This window comes from Barbus barbus (genome assembly GCF_936440315.1).
Source record: "Barbus barbus genome assembly, chromosome: 38".
Taxonomy (NCBI): Eukaryota; Metazoa; Chordata; class Actinopteri; order Cypriniformes; family Cyprinidae; genus Barbus; species Barbus barbus.
In genome coordinates, this window is record NC_136716.1 from 22,360,283 (window position 1) to 22,381,724 (window position 21,442).

Sequence of the window (21,442 nt, forward strand, 5' to 3'; positions counted from 1 at the left end):
GTCTGTGTGAACGAGAACTTTGGTACAAATCATTCCACACTCACAGCTGTTACCCACCTTATTATCAGAAGATGAAATATGCCTCCAATAAAACACTGTGGGAATGTCATGAAAGCAGCAGGCTCTGCATAACTTTGGGTAATAAGGGTAACATGGTGCGACACTATGACCATTCAGGATTCATACATCTTTAAACGTCTACATTTACATTTGAATGTGTGCGACTCTTACACAGTTTGAGTCTGGAAGCCATAGACCGTCTAATGAAGCAATAAAGGAGAAACGATCTCTGTCGTGGGAGTCGTAATCGTGAACTCTGCGCAGCCAGGGCCTCCTCCTGTCAGTTATTCTGCGGCACTGGGCTGCACGTGTTGGTGCTGCATCGATGCAATAACGAGGGCTCGGATGTTTAACTTTATAACCCTCTGTAGTCCTTTAATGGGAGCTCTAAAACCAGTGGTGGTCTAAAGCTGCTTCAGGGGAACTCATGGAAAGAATATGTTGTTTTCTCTTCCCCTATTAGACCATGTTTAGCCTTTCCGGTCTGATTTTAATGTGCAGTTTGTCCTTACTGTTTTGACTGGTTTGTGCATGTGTGTGCGTTACCTGGCGGTACACCTGAAGAGATGGTTGAAGATGACAGCTGACCCTGACCCTTGGAGGTCATTCCAGCCACCTCAATGGTGTATGTGGTGAGAGCGGTCAGTCCAGTGACTCTGTACTCCAGAGTAACATTAGGCAGGTAGTGTGTAACCCGTGTGTTAGTACGGTTATACTCCTCCCATGATATACGATACCCTAGGAAACAAATGTGAAATATTATATTAGTATATAAATTGTATGAAATAAAAACATATAAAACCCTAAATATTGTATATTAATTTCAGGGAATTAAGTCTAGAAATTGAGGAGTTAACTTTTGAAAATATTTTGGGAATAATTATTTTAAATGAATACAAACATGCTGTATATTGTAAAATTATCTCTTATATATATATATATATATATATATATATATATATATATATATATATATAGTATTAATACATGTATTACATTTCAAAAATAGTTTTATTCAAATTATATTATTAATTTCATTTCATATATATATATATATATATATATATACATACACACACACACACACACACACACACACATAATTAAATATAATTTAAATAAAAAAAATATTTGAAATGTATTACATGTATTAATACATTTATGATATAAATTAAAAACAAAACTAGTAAGGAAATTATACACATTAATTAATATATGATGTTTAAATCCTCTAATAGTAAATAAGTTTTCTAAAAACAAGAGAAGAAAAATTCTATGATTTTTCACTATGAAAACACTATGATTTTTGATGAAGTTATCAGTGGAACAAATATAATTTCCGTAACAGATATATTTGTTAATAACTCACCAGTCAGAAGGCCGTTCATCTCATTGGGCTCTCTCCAGCTGACTTTGAGAGAAGTGTCTAGAATCTCAGTGAAGCTCAGGTGACCTACAGCACCAGGGGCTGAAAATACAGGCCAGAGATCAGACTGTGAGACCTTCACAGGTACAGTATACCTGGAGATGTGAGTGTGGTTTCCATTAAAACCAGGGTCAGAGGTCATCCTGCTTCCACTGGTTCTTGAAATTGAAAGCCCTGAACATCAACAATAACCATGTAAAGTGTGAATGTGTGTGTGCTGGAACAGGAACTCACTGTCTTCATGAGTGCGCAGACGTCGTGGAGGACTGCGAGGACCGTCTCCTGGTGTGGTGAAGCAGAGCACAGAGGTGAAGTACTCGGAAAACTTCTTTAAGCCGGTGATGTGGCCCACATGCACACTGTCCTGGAAGTTCGGCCGAACCGTCACTGTTTTCATCTCATCTTCCTTTCCTGGCTCCCATGCTAACAGCTAAAAAGAGCAAGAGATTAATAAATTATCCAGTTTTGGATATTTATTTACTTGGACTTGCTTTTTTATACTTTACTTTTCTTTCGTTCTTTCTTTACTTTACTTTATGTGTTCATTTTTAAATATGATTAATTATTATCTTGTTTCCTTCTTGCTTTGAGCATTGTCAAGCTATCATTGCAAAATTTATCAAAATGAACAAGATCAATAGTAATGGTTTAAATCAAGCATTTTAAGTTGATTATTATTGACTGGGTCACAAGAGTGAAATAAAATAATAGTTAATTATACAATAGTTAGTTAGTTAGTAAGTATGTTAAGTAAGAAAGTAAATAAAATAAAATAAATTCTGCAGAAGACCAAAATAATGTTTTAGTCATGCTATTTTTTAAGATACAATTTGTTAAGCTAATTCTGATGTCTGGGTCACAATAGTGAAGTAAAATGATAGTAAATATATTTTAGTCAAGCAAATTTTTATTTTATTTTATTTTTTTAGCATTTTTAAGCTTATTCTGATGTCTGGGTCAAGTAAAATAATAATAATAATAACAACTATTAATATACTGTGTATATATATATATATATATATATATATATGAAAGATAAAAAGAAGGGAAGAATAAAGAAAGAAAGAAAGAAAGAAAGAAAGAAAGAAAGAAAGAAAGAAAGAAAGAAAGAAAGAAAGAAAGAAAGAAAGAAAGAAAGAAAGAAAACAGTCTAAATATGACATCTTCCATAACCTGCATAAGCTAGAACTGGTGTACAAAATTGAACTGCACTGATACACATTTTGTGGGCATGTTTGCGCCAATGCCTAATTTGCATAATGGTGTTCAAATAACACTATCAGAGCACTAGATTTATTCTAAGTAAATTCTCCTCTGAGAATGGCTGAATGGTTACAGATTTCATCCCTTTTCCCAATACTATTGTGGATTATTTGGCATTTCAGAGTTTATAGACACTTGAAACTCTCCTCTGAGGGCACTAAAGAGGGAATGAGAGTTATAAGATTGTTCTCCAACGAGTCCACAGAGAGAAGAAAAAGCCTTCCGACAGATATTCTCTCCAATCCCAGCTGTTGTTGTCTGGGACCGAGCCTAAACCTGGCTAATAAGCTATTAAGACTAATGTGTCCGGCTGACTGTCTCCATCTTGTAATTGTCCTAAACTATTTTTTCCACAGACAGTCTGGCTATAAAGAAGCAGAGTGACAGGAGGATCAATTCCGGATCTCTCAGCAAAAACGAAAACAAAGGAATGAGAGTATTGGAGCTGAAAGAGACCTTTGGCTACCCTCACATGAAATCTCATAAATAAACTCAAAAACCTAAAAATAAAAGCTGCGTTTAATGCATTTTCAGCAGCTCAGGTCTGAGTGCAGATTTGTTCTCATTCCTTCAGCGTTTACCTTGTAGCCCTGGTTGATGCCGTTGATGAACTGCGGGTTCGGGGCTGTCCAGGTGAAGCGTATTGTGGTGGAGTTGACGGGCTCTGCTTTCACATTGCCTGGAGCGATGGTGGGAACTGGTTGACAGATAAAATGGAAAATGGAAGACAGAGACGGAAACAAATGAGACTTCTTTTTTTGGTAACACATTTCGGCTGCTAAACCCCAGAAAATTGATGGAGAAGATTCATTAGTTCTGACTTCGCAAATTATAGATGGTACACAGCAGCATCTTCACAACTAAGCAGTGGCATTTTAAATGAATAATTCCTCAACTATGCCTCATATTGTTCCAAAACATATACACTGTCATTTTTCCATGGAAAGCAAAAGGGGACTTTTGAAGAATTTTTACACTGCTCTTTACTCAACAACAGTTCACAGTGACCTCAAAATTTGACTTTCAATGAATACCAATTCAATTTTTGGTCTGCTACACAAAACTATTGTATAACTTTGAATTTAATGCACAAGTTGCATGAAGTTATTTTTTGTCCTTTTGAAACCAACATTTTATTGAAAGGAGATAAGAGAAGACTTTGCAGAAAAGATCCATTCATGAAAAAAAAACACATATGTGATTTACTAATAATTATTAGTGAATATTTTTTGATACCTTATTCCCTAAAAAGTAAAACAAAATTCAATAATGCAGTAAAAATATTAACATTGTGAAAATTTTGTATAATTTTAAAATAGTGTCTTCTATTTTAATATATATTTAAAAATATAATTTATTTCTGTGTGCCATTTTTTTTTTTTCTTTCAGACATTTTTTTCATTGTAATATATTAATATGATCTGGTGCTCAAGAAACATTTATTATTATTATCAATGTTAAAAATAGTTCTGCTGCTTATTATTTTTCTGCAAACTGTGATATATTTTTTTAAGATTGTTTGATAAATATAAAGTAAAAAAACAACAACAACTGAATTTATTTGAATTTGTAATTTTTTTTAAATGAATGACTTTACTGTCATTTTCAAACATTTTAAAAATAAAAGTATTCAAATCAATCAATCAATTTTACTGATCCCAAATTTTTGAATGGGATCTAAACCCTCACCTCCCTGGAGTGTCCACTCTGTAACCTTATGGGAGTAAACACCCAGTCCAGCTCCGTTGTATGCCGCCACCTCAATTTCATAATTGGTCCAGATGATGAGATCCTCCAGCAGCAGGTTGGTGACATCAGGGTTAGATATATTTTTATACTGGATATCCACAGGCAGACCGGTCAGACGATACCTGAGGCGAGCAGATGGTCATATTGCTACTGTCAAGCACAGATGCAGAGATTTTCTGATCTTAGCAGACAGAAAGCTTTGACAGAGCAGAGAATTTCCCCAAGATAACCCTCTCTGAAGGGCTCTGATAAGCATCTCTAAAATTACACCTTGTCATTTACTCTTCATAATCAGATTTGTCTGTTGGCTTTTGTACAGCAGTACCATCTGTTAGCAACAGAGGGCGACAAAGAACCACTCTTGAAATTTCATAGCATTCTGTGTGTTTTCCCTGAGCTGAGCTGAGGACCATATGGGGCGACCAAGGTCAGGTACCGTTACTTATGTTTGCAATACCAAAAACGGCCTTCAGCTTTCTTCAATGATGAACAGGAAAATATATAAATAAATGAACAAAAAGTCAATTTCACCATAATCACTGACAGCAAGTAAAAAGCCCCGAAGTTCTCAAATCCTGAAGTAGCCTTGAAATAATATAATGCAATCAAATTCACCCACAAACCAGCTGTGGGGAAAGAGAATCTAGACCAGCTGGACAAGAGTCATATTGACAAGGCCTTGGAAAAATATATTACAAAAGATTCAGAGTGAAATAAGTGTTAAAACAGAGAAGGGTTTAAGTTACTACGAGACCCCAGACATGAGTAAACATGTCTCACCGGATGTTGTATCCTCTCAGGATGCCATTTTGGTGGCTTTCTGGTGGCTGCTGCCACTGAATCATGATGGACTGGTTGGTGCGGCCACTGGCAATGACGTTCTGAGGTGGAGCGCTGGGCGGCTCCTCTGGAAGAGACACCCTGGAGGAAAGAAGATAAACACGAGCAGGGATCAACCAATATGGATTTTTTGATGCTAATATAAAGCCGATATATATAACACTATTTAATTTAAAGGTAAATGATATTTAGAACGCAAATAAATTTATATTTATTTTACAAAATATTAACTAAATTAGATAGAAAAAATGAAAATGACCCAATACAAATAAATAAATAAATAAACAGTACTTCGAAATTCTGTAATCTTATTATAGTATACGTCACATAAAAAATTGTTATATCGTCAAGTATAATCATAATCATCATATACTGTAAATACATTTTCTCAAAGACAAGGTAATGGTATATTATTATACCATTTACATTCTTTGTTTAATATATATACATACATATATATATATATATATATATATATATATATATATATATATATATACAGGTCATTTTCAAAAAATTAGCATATTGTGATAAAGTTCATTATTTTCTGTAATGTACTGATAAACATTAGACTTTCATATATTTTAGATTCATTACAACACAACTGAAGTAGTTCAAGCCTTTTATTGTTTTAATATTGATGATTTTGGCATACAGCTCATGAAAACCCAAAATTCCTATCTCAAAAAATTAGCATATCATGAAAAGGTTCTCTAAACGAGCTATTAACCTAATCATCTGAATCAACTAATTAACTCTAAACACCTGCAAAAGATTCCTGAGGCTTTTAAAAACTCCCAGCCTGGTTCATTACTCAAAACCGCAATCATGGGTAAGACTGCCGACCTGACTGCTGTCCAGAAGGCCATCATTGACACCCTCAAGCAAGAGGGTAAGACACAGAAAGAAATTTCTGAACGAATAGGCTGTTCCGAGAGTGCTGTATCAAGGCACCTCAGTGGGAAGTCTGTGGGAAGGAAAAAGTGTGGCAGAAAACGCAGCACAACGAGAAGAGGTGACCGGACCCTGAGGAAGATTGTGGAGAAGGACCGATTCCAGACCTTGGGGGACCTGCGGAAGCAGTGGACTGAGTCTGGAGTAGAAACATCCAGAGCCACCGTGTACAGGCGTGTGCAGGAAATGGGCTACAGGTGCCGCATTCCCCAGGTCAAGCCACTTTTGAACCAGAAACAGCGGCAGAAGCGCCTGACCTGGGCTACAGAGAAGCAGCACTGGACTGTTGCTCAGTGGTCCAAAGTACTTTTTTCGGATGAAAGCAAATTTTGCATGTCATTCGGAAATCAAGGTGCCAGAGTCTGGAGGAAGACTGGGGAGAGGGAAATGCCAAAATGCCTGAAGTCCAGTGTCAAGTACCCACAGTCAGTGATGCTGGTGTTGGTCCACTGTGTTTTATCAAGGGCAGGGTCAATGCAGCTAGCTATCAGGAGATTTTGGAGCACTTCATGCTTCCATCTGCTGAAAAGCTTTATGGAGATGAAGATTTCATTTTTCAGCACGACCTGGCACCTGCTCACAGTGCCAAAACCACTGGTAAATGGTTTACTGACCATGGTATTACTGTGCTCAATTGGCCTGCCAACTCTCCTGACCTGAACCCCATAGAGAATCTGTGGGATATTGTGAAGAGAAAGTTGAGAGACGCAAGACCCAACACTCTGGATGAGCTTATGGCCACTATCGAAGCATCCTGGGCCTCCATAACACCTCAGCAGTGCCACAGGCTGATTGCCTCCATGCCACGCCGCATTGAAGCAGTCATTTCTGCAAAAGGATTCCCGACCAAGTATTGAGTGCATAACTGAACATAATTATTTGAAGGTTGACTTTTTTTGTATTAAGAACACTTTTCTTTTATTGGTCGGATGAAATATGCTAATTTTTTGAGATAGGAATTTTGGGTTTTCATGAGCTGTATGCCAAAATCATCAATATTAAAACAATAAAAGGCTTGAACTACTTCAGTTGTGTTGTAATGAATCTAAAATATATGAAAGTCTAATGTTTATCAGTACATTACAGAAAATAATGAACTTTATCACAATATGCTATTTTTTTGAAAAGGACCTGTATATATATTTTAATAGGGCCTAATTAACTAATGAAGATGAGGTTAAAGGCATTCTCAATGCTGTCAAAATAAAAGTCCCAATTTTGACATTTAAGATGCCAGAAAAAAAAAGTCAAATACGGGCCGATATATTGCCTTCACCAATAGAATCAGAATCGGAATGAGCTTTATTGGCCAAGTATGTTTACACATACGAGAAATTTGTTATAGTGACAGAAGCTCCACAGTGCAACAGAAAGACAGCAACAGGACAGGACACAGATAATAAAAGAATAATATCAAATATCCAAATAGGCAATGTACAAAACAGCAAAAACACAATATATAATATAGACAATCATGTGTGTACAGGTCTGATATGTGCAAATTTGAAATGAAAAAATAAATAAAATAAAAAATAAGAAAGTGTGTTGAATAAATAATGTATAATAGAGTTGTGTGTTCCGCGTTTTATTGTCAAGTGTTCATGAGATGGATTGCCTGAGGGTACAAACGGTTCCTGTGTTTGGTCGTTCTGGTTCTCAGAGCTCTGTAGCGTCGCCCAGATGGTAACAGTTCAAAGACGGAGTGTGCTGGATGTGAGGGGTCCAGAGTGATTTTACCAGCCCTTTTGCTCTCTCTGGATGAGAACAGTTTTTGAAGAGTGGGGAGGGTTGTACCAATAATTCGCTCAGCAGTCCGGACTACCCTCCGTAGTCTTCTGAGGTCAGATTTGGTAGCTGAGCTGAACCAGACAGTTATTGAGGTGCAGAGGATGGATTCGATGATGGCGGAGTAGAACTGTTTCAGCAGCTCCTGTGGCAGGTTGAACTTCCTCAGCTGGCGAAGGAAGTACAACCTCTGCTGGGCCTTTTTGACAATAGAGTCAATGTGATCAACCCACTTCAGGTCCTGGATGTCTATTTTCTTAGCCTCACTAGCTGCTGCCTGTCTGTCAGGAAGCTGTCGATCCACTGACAGACAGAGGTGGGGACGGAGAGCTGTGTCAGTTTATTCTGAAGGATGTCCGTGATGATGGTGTTAAAAGCGGAGCTGAAGTCCACAAACAGGATCCTCACATAAGTCCCTGGTCTGTCCAGATGCTGCAGGATGAAGTGCAGTCCCATGTTGACTGCATCATCCACAGACCTGTTTGCTCTGTAGGCAAACTGCAGGGGGGTCCAGTGATGTCCTTCAGATAAGCCAAAACCAGTCTTTCAAATGATTTCATGGTCACAGACGTAAGAGCCACAGGTCTGTAGTCATTAAGTCCAGTAATTTTGGGTTTCTTTGGGACGGGGATGATGGTGGAGCGTTTGAAGCATGAGGGGACTTCGCACAGCTCCAGTGATCTGCTGAAGATCTGTGTGAAGATGGGGGCCAGCTGGTCAGCACAGGTTTTTAGTCAGGCTTGTGACACACCGTCTGGGCCTGGTGCTTTCCTTCTTTTGTTCTTTCTGAAAACCTGGTGCACCTCGTCTTCGCTGATCTGAATTGTAGGTGTGGGGGAGAGGGGGGTTGCTGCAGGTGTGAATGGAGAGGTGTTCAGAGCAGGTATGGGGGGATTTTTCAAACCTGCAATAAAACTCATTCAAGTCGTCTGCTAGTTGTTGATTCTCCAGAGTGCTGGGGGATGGTGTTTTGTAACTGGTGATATATTCCATACCTTTCCACACTGAAGCAGAATCACTGGAAGAGAATTTGTTCCTGAGCTTGTCAGAATAATTCCTCTTTGCCACTCTGATCTCCTTTTCCAGTGTGTATTTGGCCTGTTTGTACAAGACTTTATCCCCCTTTCTGTAAGCATCAGCTGTCTGAGTTTTGCAGTGAACCATGGTTTGTCATTGTTGTAGGTTAAATGAGTCCTGGAAGGAATGCACATATCCTCACAGAAACTGATATATGAAGTTACAGTCTCAGTGAGCTTGTCCAGATCGGTGGCAGCAGCTTCAAAAACAGTCCAATCAGTGAGAGAGAAACAGGCTTGTAAATCCTGCTCTGTTTCATTAGTCCATCTTTTAACAGTTCTTAACACAGGTTTTGCAGATTTAAGTTTCTGCCTGTAGGTCGGAATAAGATGAACCAAACAGTGACCAGAGAGTCCTAAAGCTGCCGGTGGGACAGAGTGATATGATCCTTTATCGCTGTGTAACAGTGATCCAGTATATTACTGTCTCTGGTGGGACATGTGATGTGCTGTCTGTATTTTGGCAGTTCACGGGAGAGATTTGCTTTATTAAAGTCCCCGAGAATGATTAAAAAAACAGAGTCCGAGTGTTTTTGTTCTGTGTCTGTGATCTGATCAGCGAGTTTCTGTAAAGTTGTGCTCACGTGCGCTTGCGGTGGAATGTAAACACTCATGAGAATGAACGAGCAGAACGGCTTGCAGTTAATGAAGAGCGTTTCTAGATCTGAACAGCACATCTTCTTTAACACAGTTACATCTGTACATCACCTCTCATTGATGTAAAAGCACGTCCCGCCGCCTCGCGATTTCCCTGTTGATTCCGCGTCCCGATCTGCTCTGATCAGCTGGAAGTTAGGCAGATATAGCACGCTTTCCGGTATGTCGCCATTCAGCCAGGTTTCCGTGAAACACAGAGCAGCAGAGTTAGAAAAATCCTTGTTTGTCCGGGAGAGCAGAAGGAGTTTGTCCGTTTTGTTGGGTAGAGCGCCCGTTTTGTTGGCATCTTTTCTTTCTCTTTCTTTCTTTCTTTCTTTCTTTCTTTCTTTCTTTCTTTCTTTCTTTCTTTCTTTCTTTTCAGGTCCAGTCTGGAACTATCACAAACACCAAACAATGAAACTGCTGACGAGCCATTGGCTCTTTTACTTTGAAGGTGGGACTTCTCTCATTCTAGCCAGTTTCTCCTATTCATTGTAATGCAAATGGTTCATCTCTGATACATACTGTCTGATATGTAATATAGTCATAATATGATCTCTCTCTTTTATATAGGCTGGTTTCCTCCTGCATATTCTGATTTGGGATTATCTTGGCCAGAAGAGGTTTTTCTCAAACCTCAGGAGAACTAGAGGGATTTGTGTCCGTTTTGATGGGAGCATTTAATGAATGTCTAATTTAAGTGTCGAAAAGCTTTCTTTACACACCGAGGGCTTTGATTACACTGATCCTTAGAAGATACACTGCCACACATAAACACATCCCAGATAAATACAGCCGTATACACACACTGCGTTCATAGAGATAAATCCTCCTATAGACACTGTCCCACGAGAGCACAGGCAATTTTCACATGCTGTGACAGAGTGGCAGAGTTATCTTTATGGTCAGACAGGGTTACAGCTGTAATACACGGCAGGCTTTAGGACCCTGCGATCCGCTCACCGGTCAGTCTCCTTGCTGAACTGGCCCTTGCCAACGTCGTTGACGGCACACAGGCGGAACTGGTATGAGCGCGCCGGGATGAGCCCATTGACTGTTACAGCAGTCGACTCTGGCTCGATGTTGGCCAACAGGACTGTCCAAGGAGCATCTGTGTAGAGCAGATAATGAAGAATACATAATGAGCTAGGTGAAGATCTAAACCAACATTAAAAAAGAGGTTTTGCATAGGACAATCTTCTTAAGGTCCTCTGAAGCCACTGAAGAGCCTTTCAAGTTCAATGGTTCTATGCACTAGTGCTTCAAAAAACTCAAAAGGTCATACATCAATATGGTGATATGAAAAATCTATAATGTAGCACCAATTACTTTTTCATGTTTGTTTGTTTGCTGAACCCTATAATAAATAATAATATTAAATAGTAAAATAAATGCTATGGTCGTTGTTTGTTATTATTATTATTATTATTATGAACAAACATTTGTATTCATATTCGTATTACATTATTGTTGTTATAAGTATTATTTTTATTATTATTATTAATAGTAGTATTATTAATAATAATAATAATAATAATAATGATGATGATGTTATTATAAACAAGTGAATTGTTAATTTTATTTTAATGACATTTAATAATAATAATAATAATAATAACAATATTTTTTTCTTCTTATTATTATTATTATTATTATTATTATTATATGTATTATTATATTATATGTTGTTATTATAAACAAGTTAATTGTTGTTCATTTTATTTTAATGACATACAATAATAACAACATTATTTTTATTATTATAAACAAACATTTGTATTCATATAACATTATTATTATTATTATTATTATTATTACAACAATCAATTATACTGTATTGTAATTGTATAAATTGTATTGTTTAATTATTATTATTAATAATAATAATGTTATTATGAAAAAAAAATATATATTCATATTACAAACATTAATAACAATAATAATAATAATATACACACTTGTATTATTCTTATTATTTTGTTGCTGTTGTTGTCATCATCATAAACAAATTATTCTGTTCATATTATTATAATACTTTTAGTATAATTATTATTATTATTATTAACATACATTTTAAATAAATTATTTGTCAATAATAATAATAATAATAATAATAATAATACTCTATTTCACATTATTATGACTTTCAGGACATCATCATTGAAATTCATAACTAGGTAACTACAATGTCACACGACTTGCCCAAGATTAATGATCCACATATGGGGTCTTTACTCACTGTTTTCAGACACTTCCAGAATGTAGCGGATGAGAGGGCTGTTCCCATCAAAAGGTTTGGCCCACGTCAGGTTTATAGCTCTCTTCTCTGTGGTGCTTAACACTGCGCTGGGGTTCTCAGGGGTATGGGGCAACTGCCTGTGGGTAATATGTTATTTAAAATGGAAAAGTGTGAGATAGTCTTGACTTTTCATGGCCATTTAATGTGCACACCATGAGGCATTATATCTAATGTCTGAATAAAACAAGTACATTAATGGATTATTTAGAACCATCCATGTTAAATACTATATAGTTGTCAAGTTTTAACAACATTATTGAATTTAACAAGAAGCTACAACATCTTATCAGCAACTGTAAATGCAACATATACATTAAGTACAGAATACTACTTTGTCTTTATCCTTTCTTTATATAAGACATGAAGGAAATAAGAGTTTTAAGAGAATGGGAATGTTAGACAGTGGTGAAACGTGGAAATGAATGAGTGAGTATAAAATGACTATAAGATTACTGCATCAATCAATAAGAGACATGAACATTACACAAAAAAGAAAGAGACAGGGTGAATCCCAATTTGTTTGATAGATAAAAAGAAAATGATGAAGATGAACAGAAATAAAAAAAACGAGGGCAGACAATAACTGCTGTGCTATTAAATAAAAAAAATGGAGGCAACAAGACAGAAAAAGAGGCCGAATGAGTGCAGGTGATAAACAGGGATATTGAAAAATTGAATGAGATACGATTCAGAGAGCAGGGAGAGAACAAATCAAAAAGAAATGATCAGAAGAGATGAAGGACTGTGTGGCTAGGGAACAGAGCACAGAGGATGATGGAAGTGGATTTTCATCTCTGACCTCACGCGTAAGTGCGCGCTGCGGGAATCATTGCCGCCCACCGATGTCACTCTGCAGGTGTATGTGCCGATGTCACCTGACCAGGTCTGAGAGATGTGCAGCGTCCCGTTGACATCCAGCCGCAGTCGAGGCAGAGACTGAGGGATGATCACCTGACCGTCCTTCTCCCAAACAAACCTGAATGCACACACAAACACCAACAATAACAACAGTCTACAAATATCAGTTCATTTCGAGACCATTATTGTGACCATCATTTTTAACACCATTTATTCATTTATTCAATTACAGATAACATCAAATCCAATACAATGCACTTTCTAATGCAACGTATTTTTGAGTCAAACAGAACAACGAGTGGAAAAATTATACAGAGGGACTTAATTGGATCCATCTGGGTTTGATTTGATTGAGAAAATTTTGGTTACCCTTCACTACTTCAATCCTCTACATCAGAAATCCCTTTTTACTTGAACATATACTTGAACCTGTAAGCAACATATTAGAAGTCACTATAAACACCCTAGCTACCATCTAGCAAAGACCTAGCAACCATCCAAAACACCCTAGGAACCACTTAATAATGCCCTAGCAACCACAACAATCCATTCATCTTGTAAAATCCTAGGAACTATCTAGAACACTCTAGTATCCACCAAGTTAACAGCCTAGCAACCACCCAGAACATTCTAGCATCCACCTAGCAATGGCCTAGCAACCAAATACACTAGCTTCCATGTAATAACACATAGCAACCATCTACAATATTCCAGCATCTGCCAAGTAACACCCTAGCAACCGCCCAGACTGATTTAACATCCATCTAGTAAAACCTCTGCAACCACCCAAAACACTCAAGGATTCACATAGTAACACCCTAGCACCCACACAGAACATCCTAGCATCCACCAAGCAACACCCTAGAAACCACCCAGAACATTCTAGCATCCACCTAGCAACACCGTAGCAACCACACAGCAATGGCCTATAGCAGCAAAATACACTAACATCCACTTAATAATTACACAGCAACTACATAAAATGTTCTAGCATCCACCTAGTAACACCCTAGCCTCCACTTAGACTGTTATAGCATCCATATAGTAAAACCTCTGCAACACAACCAAAACACTCAAGGATTCACCTAGTAACACCCTAGCATCCGCTCAAAACATTCTAGCATCCACCTAGCAATGGCCTAGCAACCAAATACACTAAATCCATGTAATAATAATAGTATAATAATAGTAATAGTAACCACCTACAACGTTCTAGCATCCACCTAGCAACATTCTAGCAACCACCTAGAACATTCTAGCTTTCACCTAGTAACACCCTATAACCTGACAACCTGATAAACTGACATCCACCTTAAAACGGCATAGCAACCGCCTGGAATGTTTCAGGATCTACCTAGTAACACCTTAGCAACAACCCAGACTGTTCTAGCATCCATCTAAAACCCCTGAAACCACCCAAAACAAACATTTTTTAAAGGAAAATTTTGATAGTATAACTGTATTAATGACTTATTGTATCATTTCATTGACTGCACATGAGTAGTTCCCTTGTGCCGGTGGTATAGTTACCGTATAACACCTGTGTGTATGAAGCAGTGTATTTAACAGAGCACTTCCACATATTATATTAATCACAAAGACACTGCACAGAGTTCAGGGAACATCCAAGGTCATCAGAAGCTTCTAAAAGATGTGTCCAAGCTCTGCGTAATCGATAAGACTCTCACACACACGCTGGAAACAGATACGCATTCACAAACACTCGTGATTAATTGCATCATGGCCTGGCTTGTTGGAAATCCTTTTACTGCTGCTATCAATTACTGCTTCCATCCAACACAATTACTCTTCCTTCTCATTCCTCATTCTTTACGAAATAAGCGAAAAGCCTCTACGGGTGTTCAGAAGGAGGTTAAGGAGGACAGAAAGAAAAGGAAGAGGAAGACAGAGAGGGAGCCTGACTGAATCACTGAAAAAAAGAAAAAACACCCTTAAAAGCCATCACTAAGTGAAGTTCAGGTTCTCATTGAGAGGAACTCTGGAAGTTTGCAGGTTTTTAATGAGAGTCTGAATCTTGCCTTCAAATCACTCCTCGATGTCGAACTGCTGTAATAGAGGACGGTTGAAGATGTAGACTTCCAATTGAACACACTGGGATTGCAGGCAGATTCAAAAGATTCTGGGGAACTATACGGGGGTTGTAAATGTTGAGATAATGTAATGGCTCATGATTTCATGCTGGTGCGGCATCATTAACGCTAGACGATTTTATCCATCAGGATTTGAATGCCATGAAATATGGCAGGCTATGATATTGCTAAGGCATGCATCACTATCACTACTGCTCATACTCAGGGTTAAGCATTTTAACAACCCTTGCATTACATTCCAAGTCGGATGTGAGGTATTCCTACTAAGACATTCCTAAGTGCTCCATTGCCAACGCTGTTTAGAAATATATAAGCAAACAAAATGGCCGTTACCCTTAGCTTTGCAGTTGTTCAATTGCCAATAAGGATGTTTTTAGCAACCAAATTGGGAATACAATGCACACCTAATAATGAAGCACCCAAAACTCTAGAACTAGAGATGCACTGTTCAACGGGCCATACATCAGAACTGGCATATTTAGAGGAAAAACTATCCGGTTCCGATTTATGGCCGGTCGACTGGTGCATCTCAAGTTCTAGAGTGTTTTGGGTTTTTAGTTTTATTTTGGCTGATCTTTATTCCAGAAATTGTACACAGACTACATTGCAATCATTTCCCAAAATGTATTTTGCGTGGAAATATTACAAAATCTGCAAACAGGACGCTAATAGAGGCCAAAGACGCTGAAGATGGACAGAAAAAGGAGAAAATACTGTAGCAGGCAGAGCAAGATCACAGTTCGCTATGCTCCAAATATTAGAAATAAATCCTGAAAACTAAATTGGGGATGAGGAGTTATATGAATGTATAACTGAAGAGATCTGACCATCTTCAGATATCAAAGTGTATGCGGGCCGCACCTGACTGAGACGCTGGGGTCATGTGTCACACCGCAGGTCATAGTGGCTTTTGTTCCTTTGATGACGCTCTGATCCTGAGGAGGATTAGTGATGCGTGTACGTGCTGTTTGATAAAACAAAGGAAATGCACATCAGTATATTCACAGGTGTATGACACAAACATGCAAACACACTTAAACATGGACATTCTAAAGTACAAATATAGTCTGTGATCTATACACTTCAAAACACACACACACACACACACACACTCACCCCAGACCACGAGGTCAGCCGAGGCCTCGTCTATGCCACGAGAGTTGCTGGCCATGCAGGTGTAGGTGCCGGCGTCTGATATGTGGGAGGGGCTTATGAGTAAACTTCCCGACTCCAGGAGAGTGAACCGCGGGAGCTGAACTGAACCGCTTGCCAGCACTCGTTCTCCTGTGGAGAATACATAAGTGTCATTTTTGTTACAGGCTTAATGTTTGTCATGCATCTTAAAATGTGGTGGTGATGGCGCAGTGGATAAGACACATGCCTTTGGTGTGAGAGACCCGGGCTCGAATCCACTGTGAGACACCAATGTGTCCCTGAGCAAGACACTTAACCCCTAGTTGCTCCAGAGGCGTGCGACCTCTGACATATATAGCAATTGTAAGTCGCTTTGGATAAAAGCATCAGCTAAATGAATAAATGTAAATGTAAAATAAACCATGTTGCATGACAAAAATAAAGCCTATATAAAAGATAAAGAAAAAATATGTAATTAATATTACATAATATTTATAAACCTATAATAAAACATAAGCAATTAAAACTAAATTATATGATTTATTACATAAAACTATATTATAATATTAAAATTGATATTATATTGTAATATTAAAATTGATTATATTACATTATATTATTTGTAGTGCTGTCAAACGATTAATCGCGATTAATCGCATCCAAAATAAAAGTTTTTGTATACATAATATATGTGTGTATACCGTGTATATTTATTATGTATATATAAATAAACACACATACATACAGTTTATATTTTGAAAATATTTCCATGTATATATTTATATTCATATAATTGAGATTGTATATAAATATTTTAAATGTATAAACTTAACATATTTTCTTAAATATATACATGCATGTGTGTATTTATATATACATAATAAATATACACAGTACACACACATATATTATGTAAAGAAAAACTTTTATTTTGGATGCAATTAATCGTTTGACAGCACTTATTAGTTATCTTTAATGACATCTTTATTAAACTATCCAGTTTCAGCTTCCTGCATTCATATTAGACTTTCAACAAAACTGAAAGAACACAACATTTATTTTATTTAGAGGTTTATTTTATTGTAAAAGGGAAATAAAAAATTCTGTCAATACTGCGAGAAGGATATTGAGTGAAGGTTGCAAGCCTCCGAAAGGACACAAAGGCACTATGAAAGTATAATAAAGGTGGTCAATATGACTTGTGCTATATTCCAAGTCTTCTGAAGTCATGCCGTAGTTTTGTATGAGAAACTGCCTGCAATTTTAAGTTATGATGAACTGAATGTTTTCTTCCAGTGAGCTGCAACTGATTAATTGAAAAGCTTTGACTCGAATAAATGATTTGTTTACTAATCAGACAGCGCTATACCAAAAGAGCTAGGATGATTTTTCAATGGAAAAAAATGACTTAAATTTGTGTCTACTGCTCACAAAAAACTGTTGTACGGTATCAGAGCACTTGGAATAAATGGTGAGGAGTCATATGGTCTACTTTTTGTGCTGCTTTCTCAGGCTTTTTGAAGCTTGACAGCCTCAGTTCCCATTCATTATAACTGCGTGGACAAGAGGGACCAAGACAATTCCTTTAAACTTCTTTTGTGTTCCACAGGAAACGTCATATGGGTTCGGAACAACAGACGGGTGAGTAAACAATGACAGAATTTTCATTTTTGGGTGAAATAATCCTTTAAAGCCACAAGCATGCTTGTTTAATATCCTTCTGCTCCGGCATGAAATGTAAAGCACGGTGCTGGGGATGGACATTCTCCTCTAATTTGTCGGTCTTTTATACAATTAGTTCCTTGCAAAATCGTAATTTTGTGGCAACCGATATCTTACAGTTCAGATAGTTATGGTTAAAGATGTATTTGAAGCTTCTACACTGCAAAAAATGCTTTTCTTACTTAGATTTTTTGTCTTGTTTCCAGGCAAAATATCTACAAATTCTTAAATCAAAAATGATTTTCTAGACAAGTACAAATTATTGACAAGTACAAGTTTTTCATTAGAACAAGCAAAATAATCTGTCAATGGGGTAAGCAAAATAATCTTATTTCAAATAGAAAACAAGATTATTTTCCTTACCCCATGTAGATTTGCATAATTGTAGCCCATGTCAAATAATTTTCATGCCTGATGACATCAGAACAGTATAACATGTCAATGTGACATTGCAATAGAGTGGCAGAAAATAACCAGCAAGAACAGGTAAAACAGAGGAACAGAGAGGCACTGAGGTGAAGTGCAGCCTGGGAGCTGACACTTTGTAGTTGTTCTTCTGAAATGTGAGTGGAGACAATGAAGGATGTGCTCTTCACCTTTCTGCCAGGTGATGGCAGGACGGGGCGCTCCTGAGGTCTCACAGTGCAGGATAACTGACATGCCGTCAATCACAGTGCTGTCGGAAGGCCCTGCCGTGATGTTCGGTGCTATGCCTGTGAGAGAAGCACAGCAACTGCATGAGAAACAGAGACGTACAACGGCACACGCAAGTTCAAACACCTCCTCGCATTCGCAAGCGCTGGGAAATCACACAAAACTTGATTCACGCGGATCAAAGCCCGGCTTAGAAACCAAACAAGTAAAGAAAACAACAGAATGAAAGCAGGTATGAAAAAAAAGAAGAAAAAACAATTCACTGGGAAATGTAGACAAGTAAGTTAAATTGGGATTTTTGGAGGTGGGCGAACAAACAGTTCCTCGCAACTTCCAGATTGGTTGATAATACTTAAAGGAATAGTTCACCTCAAAATTAAAATCGTGTCATTATTGATTCGCCCTCACTTCATTCCAAACCTATATGACTCAGTTTTTTCTGAGGAGAACAAAACCTTATATGTGACCCTGGACCACAAAACCAGTCATTAGGGTGAATTTGTTAAATTTGAGATTTATATGTAATCTGAAAGCTGAATAAGCTTTCCATTGATGTATGATTTGTTAGGATAGGACGATATTTGGTCGAGATAAAACTATTTGATAATCTGGAATCTGAGGGTGCAAAAAAAAAAAAAAATTTAAATATTGAGAAAATGACCATTTAAGTTGTCCAAATGAACGCCTTAGCAACACATATTACTAATAAAAAAATAAGTTTTGATACATTTATGGTAGGAAATTTACCAAATATCTTCATGCAACATGATCTTTATTTAATATCCTTATTATTTTTGGCATAAAACAAAAATCTATAATTTTGTCCCTTACAATGTATTGTTGGCTATTGCTTCAAATATACCCATGCAACTTATGACTTGTTTTGTGGTCCAGGGTCACGTATTCATTGTCCAATGTTGTTTTGAACGCCATTGACTCTCATTGTTTGGACAAAGAGAGTTCATCAAAATATCATATTTTGTGTTCCACAGAAGAAAGCAAGTTATACAGGTTTAGAACAACATGACAAGATTTTAATTTTGGATAAAGTACCCCTTTAACTTCAGCATTGTCCATATCCAGTATCTGTGTTCATTCTAAGCAGAGGTAAATAGAGGCTAGCTCTGGTGTTTAGTGTTTTAGAGAGCTCTATGTGTCTCTGAGCGGCAAGATAAGCTCAGTCAGTCCTCTATAAAAGCCCCCTTTATCTCTCCCTGTCCCTCTGTCGGTCTCTCTCCTCCTCACAACTCTTCCTCACAACAGGGTATTACTCACAGCTTTAGTATGCCAACAAAAAGCACATCAGCGTCACGAGAGAGAACGAATAATGGAAGAAAGAAATACAGAAAGGCATGTTGGTGTGGCATTCAAAGCCTTTGTGATTGCGAGAGAAAGAAACAGACGGAGAGAGAGGCGGAGGAAATAAATGTCCACATGTATTTGTGCATTAGTGTATGAGAGCATGAGAGGCAGAGAGGAAAGGTGTAAAGGTGTAAGAGAGGGACGGGCAGATGAACTCACTCGTAACGGCGAGGTAGGTGTTGGTCTGCACCTCTCCGGCCTGGTTGCGGGCGAAACACTGGAACATTCCAGTGTCGTCGGGCAGAAGGCCGTTAACCTGGAGACTACCTCCTGCCAGCACTCTGTAGCGCGGGGTCTTCACAGGGCTTATGGGTACTGCGTCCTTGTACCACACAATATCAGGCTGAGGCACACCTGAGATGAATAGACATATATGTAAAGGTGACAAATTAAAGAAAGAAAAAACTGAATAATATGACATATAAAATAATATTATGAGTATTAAAAATAATTAATAATATATGAAATACATATATTAAACTATTATAATAAATACATAATATATAAAAGGTAAAATTAAAAATAAAGATGTTATAATTTACTTAATTCTATTCTATTGAATTTGTTATTTAAGAATAAATAATATCATTATAATCATATAATTAAATTATATATATATAAATTAATTACTAAAACGTCTACACTATAAAATATATAAATTCAATTAAAAACTAAATCTAAACTCTTGATTTCTTGTATAAAATTAATAATGAATATAATAATAATAATTAATAAAATAGATAAAGTAAATAATAATAATAATCACTAAACTAATTCATAAAATTTATATATTGTAATATAAATATAAATATAAAATATAATATATACATAATACTATACATGTAACATAAAATATAAATTAGAAATATAATGTAATATAAAATATATATAGGGGGGTATCCCCGACTAATGATTTTCATAGTCGAATCGGAATTTTCGAATCTTGCTGATAGTCGACTGATAGTCGAATCATATGTTCTGCGGGGCGGGGGATATATTACCAAGAGTCAAGTCAGGCATTCGACAGTCATAATTACTGATGTTAACACACATTAAAAGTTAGCATTAAACGTCGGCGAAACCCTAAGAATTCACAATTGTTTTTACAATAGTGCTCTCATTATAACCTAATGTATGAAAGAAGTTATTAATGTTCTGCATTTCTGTTTTGAGCTGCTCGTGCTGAAGATGACCAATAGAATGAAGCATTTGATAGCAGGTTTTTAATCAATGGGATTTAACTCATCACATCTCATATAGAATACGCTTCATTCTTAATAGAACATAACAATATATAACGACTTATAGGCTATCTACACAAAATGCGCATGCATGAACGTGTCTGCGCGGCTCTGAATAAACTATTTGTGGGCGCGTTCTTCACGCAACAACTTGCAGAAACACGGCAACTTTAAACTCTAAAAATAAACAGCGTTTTATTATAATACTGTTCTCATTATAATGTTATGTATATGACAGTCCCAGTCCCAGTTATTAATATTCTGCATTGTTG

The 21,442-nt window shown here is 37.0% G+C and overlaps 1 protein-coding gene across 1 annotated transcript in view; it reads right to left on the reverse strand.

Annotated features, from left to right (window-relative positions):
• Nucleotides 1–21,442, reverse strand: part of LOC306857818 (protein sidekick-2-like) — a 317,048-nt gene that overhangs the window by 34,816 nt on the left and 260,790 nt on the right. Inside the window, exons 9-21 of the mRNA XM_079398002.1 lie at nt 20,089–20,283; nt 18,510–18,626; nt 16,174–16,341; nt 15,919–16,021; nt 12,888–13,064; nt 12,029–12,165; nt 10,753–10,900; nt 5,279–5,419; nt 4,439–4,620; nt 3,331–3,446; nt 1,721–1,916; nt 1,430–1,528; nt 607–798 (exon numbers count right to left, since the gene is read on the reverse strand). Coding sequence (XP_079254128.1) covers nt 607–798; nt 1,430–1,528; nt 1,721–1,916; nt 3,331–3,446; nt 4,439–4,620; nt 5,279–5,419; nt 10,753–10,900; nt 12,029–12,165; nt 12,888–13,064; nt 15,919–16,021; nt 16,174–16,341; nt 18,510–18,626; nt 20,089–20,283 — 1,971 coding nt within the window. The remainder of the gene's footprint in view (nt 1–606; nt 799–1,429; nt 1,529–1,720; nt 1,917–3,330; nt 3,447–4,438; nt 4,621–5,278; nt 5,420–10,752; nt 10,901–12,028; nt 12,166–12,887; nt 13,065–15,918; nt 16,022–16,173; nt 16,342–18,509; nt 18,627–20,088; nt 20,284–21,442) is intronic.